This window comes from Eupeodes corollae, chromosome 3, assembly GCF_945859685.1.
Source record: "Eupeodes corollae chromosome 3, idEupCoro1.1, whole genome shotgun sequence".
Lineage (NCBI taxonomy): Eukaryota > Metazoa > Arthropoda > Insecta > Diptera > Syrphidae > Eupeodes > Eupeodes corollae.
Window position 1 is genome coordinate 21,137,713 of NC_079149.1, and position 13,891 is coordinate 21,151,603.

Sequence of the window (13,891 nt, forward strand, 5' to 3'; positions counted from 1 at the left end):
ATACTAAAAAAAGAAGATCATCTCATCAAACAGTCTCCGTAACATCGCTAACAAAATCTTCTCTTGCTTAATATGTGAACATCTAAGCCCATAGCTAATAACCTGTTAGGTCCATATTAGTGTAGTTTTAGATCAGGAAAGTCCGCAGTCGATCAAATATTTACATTACATCGATTTGAAAGCAGCATATGACAGCCCTCTCTTGTTTTGGGTGTCCCAGCCGAACTCGTCCGTTTGTGTAGGATGAGCATGGAAAATTCGCACTGATCCACAAAGGTTGGACAAAACTTAACAGAACATTTCGATGTCTAGAAAGGCTTTAGGTATGGTGGTGTACTGTCATGGGATTTCTTTAACATACATTGATTGGCGTAACAGTCCGTTTGAGAACTAGGGCGTAGTGATAGACAACTATCAACCATTCCTATGTGCGAGTACTGTTGTCTGGGATCGAAAGGACCTACATTTTTAAGCCGAATCCAAACGGAAAATTTGAGAATGCACTTTTCATGACAAGTATTACTCTTGGAGAATTTGTGAATTCATCGCAAGAGGCAGTACCCGTGAAAAAAAACTTTTAGTGGCATAGGCAGGGATTGAACCCAAGACCTCTCGCATGACAGTCCATCACACTAGCCATCATGCCACGGGTACTACGCGATTTATTTAACATAATCCTTTCAAAAATAGTAAAAGGCTCCCACGTCAACAACTAAAGGCACTGTCTTTCAAAAGTCTGTCCATTTATTGGAATAAGCTGATGACATTAATATAATCGAAAGAACTCAGCGTGATGTCAATTGGTATTTTGTAAGTATTGTTGCAGAGGCGGTAAAAATAAGTTTAGCGGTTCACGAGGGCAAAACAAAGTTCATGCTGTCATTAAGAAAGGACCTACAACATCGACGCTGAGATCAAACGAAGAATAACTCTTGCTTACCACTATTTCTTTCTACTTAAAAAGCAATTGAGTAGTAAAGCCCTCTCTCGGTGGACCAAAATGTCAATATACGAGTATAAGGCCCGATTCATATTAAGTGTCACAATAGCGCCATCTGTGTTGAAACACAAACACGCTTCAGCTTCGTCTTCGTCTGCGTTACGTTGGGCCTGCTTCGAGGTTGCTTTGAATGACAATTCAAATATGACATTTCTAAAATGGCACTCCTGTCATTAGCAGCTGTTATTTTTTCTAAAAATAAAAAAATATGAGTTTTAAAATCGAAAAAATTCAATTTATAGCGGAAGTAGCTTACATATCCTATAATAACCAACTGAAATCCTTCAAAAAGCAAATGTATTTTGTTTGTTGACTTTTTTACAGCTTTTGAGCTGTCAGACAAACTAAATTTTCATCAAGTTTTAACTAGAGCTTCCGTTGGGAGTCACATTACGTAACATTACGATATTTCCTTACGATTGTCAAATGAAACGTGAGGTCGAAGCTTCATTGCGATAGCATGCATTGAACTACTATGGCTGAACTCGTAAATGTCAGGCAAAGCGGAAGCTAAAGCGTGTTTGTGTTTTAGCCACATAGGTAAGTGATGTCCAATCACACCGCCATCCATCCAGACGAAAAGCTACATCCAACATTATTAACCCAAACGCGACAATTCTCCTTTAACGATGTCTAAGAGGTGAATATTGACTTATCACTGAAGACTGTGTTTTGAATGAAAACCCAGATTATTTTAATGCATTCTCTGTACCCATTCCGTAAAAAACAGACCTTGTTCGTGAGCAAATGGCAAATGGCAATGACAAAACAAGGTTTTCTTTAACATTTTGAGTTCCAGCGACGCACATGGTTTTGAAATTTACATTTCTAACTTGTCTCCTAACAATAAATTTTTAAACCAGTTTTTATAACCGCCTCACCCAAAACAGCTTTTACCATTTTTGCGATGAATTTTAAAAATTTCAAAGCGATGTTAAAGTGTATCATCAAAATTTTTAACTGTGGCGTAGTTGTTACAAGTCAAATTTCGAAAAGATGACAGCTCTAAAAGTGACAGTTGCCTTAATCTTATTTTTAGTTATGGCGTAGTTTTTACTTGTCAAAAGTGAAAGCGGCCTAGATTGCGGACTATTCAAAGTTAAATCTCTTACTGGAAAGCACTATACCAAATTAATTTGGCAATTTGATGAACGATTAATAACATAATAACAATTCAAAATTTAAAAATGTTTCTTTTTCTGAAGAGCTCTGACAGATAATAAGAAAACTTTCACTAAATGTCATGTGACCAAATTTACATAATTCTCTATAAAACTAACAATTTTCTTCTGTGAACTATTTGCCGAAGAAAAAAAAATAACACTCCGCCTACACTCGACAATTTAGCGAATACAAACTTTCCTTGGTTCTAGTGTAGCTTGTCAATTGTACACAAGCTACAACAAATCAAGTGAATCAAATGTCAAAACTCATGATTATTCGCAATTATGTAATTCGATGATTATATAATTTTTTCAAGACACTTTTTAGAATATCTTTGCTTTGCTTATCCACTCTGTTTCTTGCTGATTGTATTCTGTTGACAGTTTTTTTCGAAGATTTTTTTTTAATGGCGGATTTCGAACATAAGTTTTGACAGGTGGTTTTTTCTTATCGAATCTATCGGAGAAAATCTCCTACGTTAATTTTCGTAGGAGTAGGAACAATACATTGATTGCGTTCAATCATGTGTTGGAGAGGATATCTTGGATAGGTGGATTTTTAGATACCTTGTTGAACGAGTTGGATAGCTGTATTGAGATAGCTGTCAAAAAATAAAAACAACTTTCAGCTTTTCACAAAAGGCAGAAAAACATTTAAGCTTCGAAGTCATAGTTGTTGTAAGATAGACTGGAGGTAAGTCCTAGCAAATTGGTCATCTACAAAACGAGAACAAAATATGTCAATTTTGAAGTTTAAACAAATAGATTATGATTACCCTCCGAAATTCGGAGACAAATAGCTTCTTCATAGTCTATTATGTACTGAAAATGCCCAAATACAACTTCAACTAACATTTTGGTATGTTTACCAACAAATACAAAAAGTTGAAATCAATTTTCAAGTTTCTTGAAATTCGACCATGTGTTGAATCAGCTCTTCTGTTAGATACCTAAATACATACCCCAAAAATTCTTGGATATATTTGGATTTCTTTTTTAACATCTCAGCTGTTTTTGATCAGCTGTTATTTTACACGTAAAACACGTAACAAAACGGTATCCGGATACCCTATCTGTCTGACATTAAACGCAGCCACTCTTACATGTTTACAAGCCCAATTTACTTTGTTGTAGTTCTTAATAATCAAATGTCAAAATATGAAAGTTTTTTTAAGTGATATTTTTTATCATAGCTAATTTTCCAAAATAAACCATCTTCTTTTAGAATCCTGTAGTCCTTTGTTATCCGTATGCTATCGAAGAACGTTTCATAAATTGTCTCCATTATAACTCTTCAAAACAGTAGGTCTTAATCTCTTTAACCGCATATCCTAAATAATCCAACGTTTAAATCTTAGCAAGGCCCTTAAAATAGTTATATTTGTTTATTTTTTTTTTTAAATCAATTTTGTAATCTTAACTCTTTTTTACTTGCAGCTTTTAACCAAAGATGGAATCCGCCAACCACCAAAGAAACCCTCCGAGGGACAAGCACGTGCTAAATATAACTTCCAGGCCCAATCGGGCATTGAACTATCACTTAACAAAGGCGAACATGTAACCTTAACCCGTAGGGTCGATGAAAATTGGTATGAAGGAAAAATTGCCAATCGCAAAGGAATCTTCCCAGTCTCATATGTTGAGGTAGGTTTCCGTCGCATTTTTTTTACAAGGATGCTAACTTTTTCAACCGTGATGTGATTTTTTTTTTGTTTTTTTTTTTTCATTCAGGTGCTTGTGGATATCGGTGCTGAAGATAGAGCAGGAGGCCGGTTACCAGTTACACAATCCATAATTACACAGACATCATCATCATCGATGCGACCATCGCTGGACACCCTTCGCACAAACATAAATAATGAATTTAATAGCCTCACTTCCAATGGCCAACCCCCGAATGGCATCCTCAGGGAAACAAGGTCTCTCCATAAAACCGAAGTACTTCACGTTGATACAAATGCCGATCCAGTTGCGTAAGTAGAATCTATTGATACAAGTTTATACGACTCCTTTAATACCACATAGGGTTTACATATATGTACACAATACAGGATACTGACTCCTTATACATATACGTTACATATATATAGTTTATATAACCACCAGGACTCGCTGAAGCTATGCAGAGATCTGGACTTTGTGGTCGAGTCTCCATAGTCTGGTTTTTGGTTTCCCAGGGGGATGACAAACATACTAAAGCCGACTCCTAGTATAACTGTACTTGCTTACATACCTACAATAGGAAACGAACGAGAACGACAATCGGCCATTAAATGATGCTTTAAGCCAAATAATTTGTTAAAGAATCTTACGATTGCTTTGGTCAATGTTATATTATACGAGTATAAGTTTAGGGTTGCCTCTGCTCCGAAATATTTCTTCGTTTACTTCTTCTTCTTCTTCGAACCATACAATAATTGTGTGGGGATGAAGGAGATAGTTGTCGTCGGTTGCTCGGTTTGTTGCTGACTTTGGGGTTTTTAAATGTGACTACAATTGCATTAGTTGTAAACAATTCCACTTTTAGTGTGGTTAAGTAGAGCTACAAATAATATGGGGTAAGCTTCTGTATTAATCCCCCTCCTCCCTCTTACATAGACGAAATAAGGAACAGCTGGAACAGAGCTTATATAAGGATGTTTATTGCTAGGTAATGGTCACAAGTTTATGAGGTTTGATTGGATGAAATTTGCTATTACAAATGGTCAAGACTATATCCTGTTTCCGGTACGTAGAGAGGGGGTTTGATGCAGGAATGTTAGAGGAAAGCGTAAGCGTATATATATTTAAGCTTCCTCAAGAGGCTATTATACTTTACCCATCAAGGGGTGAAAGGACGATATAAATAAATTTGCTTCATGTGAGGGAAATATGTGCTATGATGGTTTTGGGGGAAGGATTAACTTATAGTTTCAATTGCCAATAAGATATTCTTTATTATTCTTAGAAATACTTTGAGCATTTGTCAAAAAAAGAAGAAACCACTTAGGTGCTTAGCTTATAAAAGAAAATCATATGAGATATTTTCGTGGAACAGAAAAAAAAAGTATTCAATTTGGAGCTTTTTATAGGAAGTTATTAGGTTGAAGTTTGTTGATGACCATCACTTAAGAAATGGCAGAAGACTTGATAAATAGACAAATATAAAAGTGTCTCTGAGGCAATAATTAATTATTTTTGATTAATTATGAGAATGATTTTTTATAAGCATTTTCTAAAAACGGGTGTCCAGAAATGTACAATAAGGTATGAAATTCCTGTAATAGCAAAATAAAAACAAATATTGACAGCTGACAGTTAAGAGCTAAGAAACAGACCGCTGGTGTTATGTAAAACCAAACTTGTTTAAATGACATTGCTGAAATTTGTTAAAGTCATTTAAGAATGACTATTGTTCAAAATTGTTCATCTGTCAAACGCCATTCTGATACTGGCGTTTGACAGATGAACAATTTTTAAATTTTAAACTTTAAATTGCTAAAATTATTACGAAGAAAAAGGTTCATTGTTTTCCACCAAACCAACAAAAATAAATACTTGTTTGTATAAAAAATATTCACATAGACAGTTCAACACTTTTAAGCTGAGTTGTGGAATTTTTCAAATCTCGTAATTATTTGAAACTACAGAAATATATAATAGATAATAAAAAACCTTTAGTACTATCATTCTGGGTTTTATGGGCAATACTATAGGTTTTATATACAAAGTTTTTACAAAACTTTACAATATTTAGCGTTTTTCATTGAACTGAGCTGTCAAAAAACGATCTGTGTTTCTTTTTTTGTTCAGAAATATCAAAACCCTCGGCTTGTGTTTCTTTTTTCAATCAGAGCTAGCACTTAGATCTCTGAATAAAATGACCGAGTAAATGGAGTTATAAGCTGTGCGTGGCTGACGTTTGTTTCGTTTGGTATTAAAAAGACCGATGGAAAATTCTTTAACTATTGACAGTTAATTTTTCAAGTGTGTTTTATAAATAAGTCGGAGACCTATGATAAAACTCTGCTCAGATCTTTCTCGATGTGCTCAAGCTCTGTTCAGTGCCCTGCTCTGAGTTTAAAAAAAAACGACAACAAACTGTTAATAATTTTTGACTATCGTAAAAAAAGAATGCAACCCTAATGTATTTATGGTGGATATGTGACCAGAAATTAACTATCAACGAAATTAGCAACTGTTAAAAACTGGCAGTGATAATTCTTGTTGTTTGTTTGAATTTTATGGCTGAAACACAAATACGCTTCAGCTTTGGCTTCATCTGCGTTACGTTGGGCTTGCTTCGAGGTTACTTTAAATGACCCTTCCAACATGACATTTCTAAAATGGCACTCCTGTCATTAGCAGCTGTTATTTTTTCTTAAAATAAAAATTAAACATGAGTTTTGAAATCGAAAAAATTAAATTTATCGCGGAAGTAGCTTCCAATACAATAACCCATGGGAATCCCTCAAAAAGCAAATGTATTTTGTTTGTTGACTTTTCTACAGCTCTTGAGCTGTCAAACAAAGCAAATTTGAACTAGACCTTTCGTTTGGAGCCACATTACGTTATTTAATTTTGATTGTCAAATGAAACGTCAGGTCGAAGCTTCATTGTGATTCCTACGGCTGAACTCGTAAACATCAGGCGAAGCCGAAGCTGAAGCTGGTTTGTGTTTTAGCCATTATTGTCATGATTACTTACCTGACTAAAATTCTAGCAAATTGATTTCATTTTGACATTTCGTTGGTTTCTTTTGGACACCCAGTGTTTTTTTACAACCAATAATTGATCAAGTCAAATAGAATTTTTCGTAGCTCTTGATTATTTAAATTTTATAATTAAGACTCAAAAAGCTTGTGATTTTTGGAAAAAATTTGAAAATGGAAACAGTCATAACACTTTCAACTATCAAAATATTGTTCTTAGAAACTGTTAAAAGATTGCTATAGAAATGACATACAATTAAAATTGACTCCAGTTTATTTGTTATTATTTTTTCCCAAATGTCAAAATTGCCATTTTGAAACATGACATTTAGCTATTTTATATTTTTGTATGGTGTTGACTTTTTGCCATCGGTTTGCCGTTTAAAGGGAATATGTTGTATTCAAAAATCAAAAAACCGACAGTATTATGGGAGTATTCTTTCGGAATATAAGGACACATTGGGCCAGTTTGTATTTCTTAGATCTCAGAGATTTCCGTACCTACTCTCAGAAATTTAAACATCATTTTTCACTTTTGCTGTCAAAAATCTGAAAAGAGAATTTTTATGATTCGATTTCTAAAGAATTCTCTCTGTCGCACAATTCACAAAGGAAGAAAAGAAATGCAGAGATCAACATGACAACATTTTTTGATAGGTAGGAATAAATAGTGTATTCTCTTTATTCTCATCAATCTGTCTGAAAAAAATCTCAGAAATCTTGAACATATAAACTGGCCAATTAAAATTTTAATTATTTTGACAGAATGCAAGAAGTTTGTAAAAGTGTAAATGCAATTTAAATTCGAATTCATATTGGATGCATTTGGCGTTCTCTCTGTCTCTCTCTCTCTTATTTGTCTCGATTCCACTCATTCTTAAACTAAACATATTTGTCTCACCTATGAATGTACCAATTTTACTTGAAGGTTTAAAACGTCAAACTTTGTCAACTCAGAAGAGCTCAATATGAGCACTAACTTTCACCTTATCAATTTGACATAAGATGTCAATTTTCAATAAGTTAGTTGATGAGATTAATACGGTATTCTCAATCATATTTTTCAGACTTGAATTGATAATGTCAATGTCAGTATCTTCAGATTTAAGCTATTACTTCTAAAAAGAGCTAAAGCATCTTGCACATGAGCTACGAACGGTGGATTTTCGCATATTTTGACTTTTCTTTCACGTGAACTTTATTTCTATTCGCAGACAGCGTTGAATCGTCAATTTATATTTGAGGTTAAGTTGAGCGCGAACAATTTATTCGTTGCAGTGTGGATGGTATGCGGAACGCGAATAGAGTTTGACAGTTCGTAGCAACCACACTGCGATTCGTTACAACCAAATTGTTTTTACAAAATTGTCTTGTTTTAGAGAACAAAATGCAAATTTTATTATCCTAACATAAGTGTCAATTGTTTTTTTTTATAATTTGAATGTGTTTTTGTTTGAAATTGACTTTTTTAAATGTGTCCATTCCTTCATTCGTTGTTCTCTCATGTTCAAGGCCCTTAAGGCAGCATTCACATGAGCGCGACCAACGAACGACGAATGACTTACAAAATATGAGTTTATTTACGTTTGAAAACATATTTCCACACAAATCCTTAACAAAACAATACTTTTACTTTTTAATATCATATGTTAATAAATTTAAGAAAACAAATTTATTCGTAGCGAAAAAAATTGAAGTTAATACGAACTGTCAAACTTTATTCGCGTTCCACATTATCCACACTCCCAACAAATAAAATAATCGCGTGTACTTAACCTATAAAAATCATTCTTGTTTGGGTTTCGGTGGTCAAAAGTCAAACTTTATTTGTGACGAATAAAAAACTCTCATGTGAAAGAAATGTCAAAATCGACGAATATTCGTTGGTCGTTGGTCGTGCTCATGTGAATAATGCTTAACTCTGGTTTCACTTACTGGCTAAACACAATGGTGAAGCTGAAGCTAAAGCTTGTGGTGATGTCAAAGTTGAAGACTACACACAATGCGAAGTTGAAGCCGAAGCTGAAGAGCAAGTTGGGTGAACTTTTATTTTGGATTTCAACTCCACAGAATTTTAACATTTTTAAGGTTTATATGGATAGTTGAGGGATAAAGTTGAAAACATTTACTATTCTGAAGTTTTGTAATATAATCAATGAAAATACTGAATTTATTAACAAATACAGAACGACAACAAAACTCCTGCACAAAATTGACACATTAATTGTTTTTTTTTTGACAGCTTCAAAGTTCAATTTTTGTCACGCTTCACTATTGTGGACTTCCTTTGCTTCAAAATGCGTGTTTTTAAACCAAAATTGGCTTGTCAAAAATCTAATAATCAAAATGTTTTTGACAATCAAATTTGGGCAAACTTAAATGACATATAAATGTCAAATCTGAAATAAAATATCAATCTGTTCTGTTTTAATTTACATTCCAATAAAGCTTTAGCTCTTATTTTAGTGGTTTCCATCACTTGTCACTTAAATTACTCTCCATTTTTATATTTTTGACAAATCTAAAATACTAAAAACTAAAATATACGTATTTCTCATTTCAGTTACCGTGCTCTGTACAAATACCGACCGCAAAATACTGACGAACTAGAACTCCACGAGGGCGATATTGTTTTTGTGCTAGAAAAATGCGATGATGGTTGGTTTGTGGGGACATCAGAACGTACAGGGTGTTTTGGTACTTTCCCAGGCAATTATGTCGAACGAGTGTAAACCACGCCAAAAAAATCAAAAAGATAAAAAGTTATGATATTTCAAAAAAAAAAATAAAACAAAAAAAAATATTTATAAATATAACCGATTTATCATTTTTAGAACTCGTATATTTACTTAAAAGAGAGAAGTTTTTTGTTGTTAACCAATATTAATTATATAATTTATAAAAAATTAATGAAAAAAAGAATTGTTTTATAATATTATCTAATTTATTTGTTGTTGATTTTTATTATCATTTTTTTTTCTTAAATTATATTAATGCTATTTTATTTATTTTTTATTATTATTAATAATGTTAAAGAAGAGTAAAATATAATATTTAAAAGTAATATAATGTAATTACATGAAAATATATACAATTCAGTTTATATATTTAAAATTATTGTAATTACTTATATTTATTTATTTTTTGTTTCCCCTGTTAAAAAGATTATCACCATATTTAAAAAAATAAAAATAATGTTAACCAAAATATGTTTATTTTAATTTGACACTCGCACAAAAGAAATTTAACTTAATTATTAAAACAAAAAAAACATTATGATTATATTAATATTTTGAAAAAGCAATAATTTGAAAATTTAAAAAGCAAATATATTAAAAATGGTAGCAATCTTTACGGTGTGGTGTTTAATATTAAAAAAAACATGAATTTAAATAATATTTAAAAAACAAAAAGTTTGAAACTACTAGTCATGATAAAATCCAAAAACAAAAAGCAAAATGAGGATAGTAAATTATTATTAACAACAATAATTATATTAAAAACTTTATATAGACCAAGAATATCCACGAAGATAAAATAGAAACAAAAATATTCTTGCCATCAATATTCAAAGAAAATATCAGTTTTATATCGTAGACAAAAATTCACTCACTCTTTAGTGCCTTTGAAGATATTTTATATAGATCCTTAAATTATAGGAAATAAAACTTATTGCAATATCCTTTATATAACTTTTTATTACAAACTTTTAAAGAAGAAAAATTGTTTAAAATTATATTTTATTTCTATGCAGAATTATCATCCATTAAAGTCAAAACAAAAAATAGAAATTTACATTTTAATCCTCTAAAATTTAACTAATATCAATTTTAGTTTGAACTTCTCGTTATTCTAGTTGAAAATAAATTTTGAAAACAAAAAATAATAATAATAATAAAATGTATGATTTTGTTGTAACACGCCATTCTGAGAGCATAAGTTCAATAAATAAATAAATTAATAATAAAATTGCAAATTAATAAATATAAAGTCTTTTTTTTGATTCTTAGAAAGATTAAGCTGACACCAGACGTCAAGTTAATGTGGATATTTTTTTAAAAGACTTGACTGTCCTGTTCCTTTTTTTTATTTTGACATTTCTTTAATATCAAATAACTGCTAAAACAAAGTTATTGGCATTTTGGTAAATCGCTGATTTGTTTGGAACTCTTATGTTGAAGTTATGGGGTTTTCCATTGGTACATCTAGGTTTCCTTTAAAAATTGACTTTTTTTCGTGGCGCATAGGACACGATTGGAATTGTTGTTTTATTTGACATTGTATTAGTTTAACTTTGTGTACTTCTTAACGAGTGCTGTTGAACTAAACATTTTTTTTTAATTGTAAAATTGTAGGGGTAAATCTGCCGAAAAATTCAGATCTGAAGATTTGATCTTTAACCAAAAACTAAATCAATTTATTTTGCCCCATCGAATGCAAATAGAGGGGAAATTTATGTTTTGACAGTTCAGTTCAAAAATAAATTTATAATTAAATCATGTTGAACCCGATTATGGAATATTCCAAATACAAATTTCACGTTGAATAGTTCGCTATGTGGGTAGCTGTCACTTTTGAAACTGTCATCTTTTGACATTTAACATGAAAAGCTTTGCCATTTCCAAAAATACATTAAAATTCACCACACAAATAGTAAAACTAGTGGACAAATTTAAGCTAAAACAACTTGCTTACGTTAATACGTTAATGAAAACCGTTTGCGTCACTGAACAAAAAATTAAGAATATTTCCGGCTCCCGGAAATTAAGCCAGAATTTTTGTTTGGAAAAATCGCCAGAAAATGTTTTGTGCTTCAAATTGGAAAAGGAAGCAGAATTTTTTGTGGAAAATAAGCAAAAAACATTGGAAATTGTGCCAGACAGAAATGGAAAAAAAAAACAGAAACCAAAATGGAAATTAGGCCAGAAAACCAATTGATATATTCTGGCCTAATTTCCTATAATCAATTTGGAAAAAAAGCCAGAAAATGTTTTGCATTTTAAAAGTCGCTCCTTGGTCAATATTGTAGACATTTTATCACAACAGGAAAAAACAGCCCCTGACATGCACCCGCGGGGGGAGGCGGTCGCGGGCCGGCGCGGTTACGGCGTGGCTGCCACGCAAAAAATTACTAAAGTTTTCAATAATTTTTTTTATTTGTAACAATTTATTTAAAAAAATAGAAAAGAACAAAATATTTTTACTAAAAATGTAAACTTGCAAAGTGTCTGCTACGATTTCCCGGCAGCATGGACATTTGTTATTTTCGTTTGAATCTGCAACTGCTTGAGTTTGCAACTTTAAGTTGCACTCCGAGCATATTTTTATATGCCTGCACGGCAGCAACACAACGTTGCATGTTTTTTTTTTACAACGTCAAGTGTCAATGATGAATTCGCGAAAGCAACTAAACAATAATAGATGATAGAGACAAAGAATGTGTAGTAAAACTGTTTATTTATTACAACAATTTATACAAAATACAGTTTTCTCCTTTTCATGTTTAGGAAAAAAACGCCAGAAATTTTATTTCTGACTTTTTTTCTAAATATTTTTTTTTTGCCTTTTTCTGTAAATAGAAAAAACGCCAGAAAATTTTTAGGAAAAAATGTCTGGAATTCCAAATTTTGCCAGAAAAATTTGGGATTTTTTCCTAGGAATAAAAAGTCAGAATTTTGTATGAAGAATTTTCTTGGGTTTTTACCAAAAAATTCTGGCGTAATTTCCGGGAGCCAATATTTCCGCATTGGAATGCAGTGATGATAAGAAAAAACATGATTTTGTGGATTCCTCCCCGAATTTCGGAAATGGGATTTGCCCGTTTTTCGTTTTCGTTGTTTGTATATTAAAATCAAAAATACTCCATTTAACAAGATGGGAATCTCAGACTGACATTTCGGTTTGCCTACAAGCTAACTGCAGACTAAATGTAAGAAAGTGTGAGTGAAATGATGCAAAAACCAAACACATTCTCACATTTCTCATGTTTTAAAAATAAATTGCTTTGTGATCTTTAAGGAATAGAAATACGCAATATGGTTACACACAATACCAACTAAATGAGTGCAATAAATAGATTTAAGTAACTTTTTTATTCCAGTATAGGGAAACAGAACAACCAATAGAAAACAAATCGGTGAACGCGCCAAAATGCATACTTTTTGACTAAATAATGTTATCTTCTATGCTTAAGCATAAAATTACGAATTCTGTAGCATATGAACATTTCTAGACATTTTACAATGTTAACAATTAAATATGCTATAAAACAATTGGCTGCTATTATTGCTATTTTTTTTTCTAAAAAGTTGATGAAGGTTAGCGGAAGCGGATATTTCTTTAATGAACACATACCTAAAATATTATTGGCTTTCTCAAAAATATTTTTCTACACTTACCTCTGCTTTATATCTGAAAAGTATTGTTTATGTTCTGCATTTATAAAATGTAATCTATGGAAGTATTTATTATATTAAGAAAAACAAAAACATGTTTGTAAAACTCATTAATTTTGTTCATAATTAGCAGCATTAATCTTACTTAACATACCCTTCAAACAATAATAAATAAATTTGAACTTGATAACCAAACATTTTTAAGGAATGAATGAAAATTGTATTTTGCGTTAAACTGTGAGAATTCACTGAAAGAAAGTTCTGTACGTCAGCAATAAACATTCATGTCGATTACATGATCTATTGAATAAGTTTTGCATGAATTCAGAACGATTTTTTGACGTTTTTATTTTGTGATAAACGTCAAAATTTGCATTTTGTTTGCTCTGCATTTATTCAACAAGTTCGCTATAATCGTTCTGATTTTTTTTTGGTGTTCCTTTGAAGCATAATTTTGTTTTGATAGCAAATACATGTATGCTTCTATTAATCAAGAATGTTATGGATGATGTATTTTTCGATGACAACTCTTTTTTTTTAATTTAAAATTTATTAATCAAAATGGAGTTAAAACATAGTTGCAAGCTTAAATCATCAAAAACAAACTATAATTACTTGCAAAACAAAATTTTGATTTCAATA

The 13,891-nt window shown here is 31.6% G+C and overlaps 1 protein-coding gene across 20 annotated transcripts in view; it reads left to right on the plus strand.

Annotated features, from left to right (window-relative positions):
* Positions 1-9,608, plus strand: part of LOC129952848 (sorbin and SH3 domain-containing protein 1) — a 360,372-nt gene extending 350,764 nt beyond the window's left edge. For all 20 annotated transcript variants that reach the window (XM_056065716.1, XM_056065715.1, XM_056065719.1 and 17 more), the window contains 3 exons: positions 3,601-3,807; positions 3,895-4,136; positions 9,418-9,608. In XM_056065716.1, the coding sequence (XP_055921691.1) occupies positions 3,601-3,807; positions 3,895-4,136; positions 9,418-9,586 (618 nt within the window). In that variant the 3' untranslated portion in view covers positions 9,587-9,608. The remainder of the gene's footprint in view (positions 1-3,600; positions 3,808-3,894; positions 4,137-9,417) is intronic.
* Positions 9,609-13,891: the final 4,283 nt, after the last annotated feature.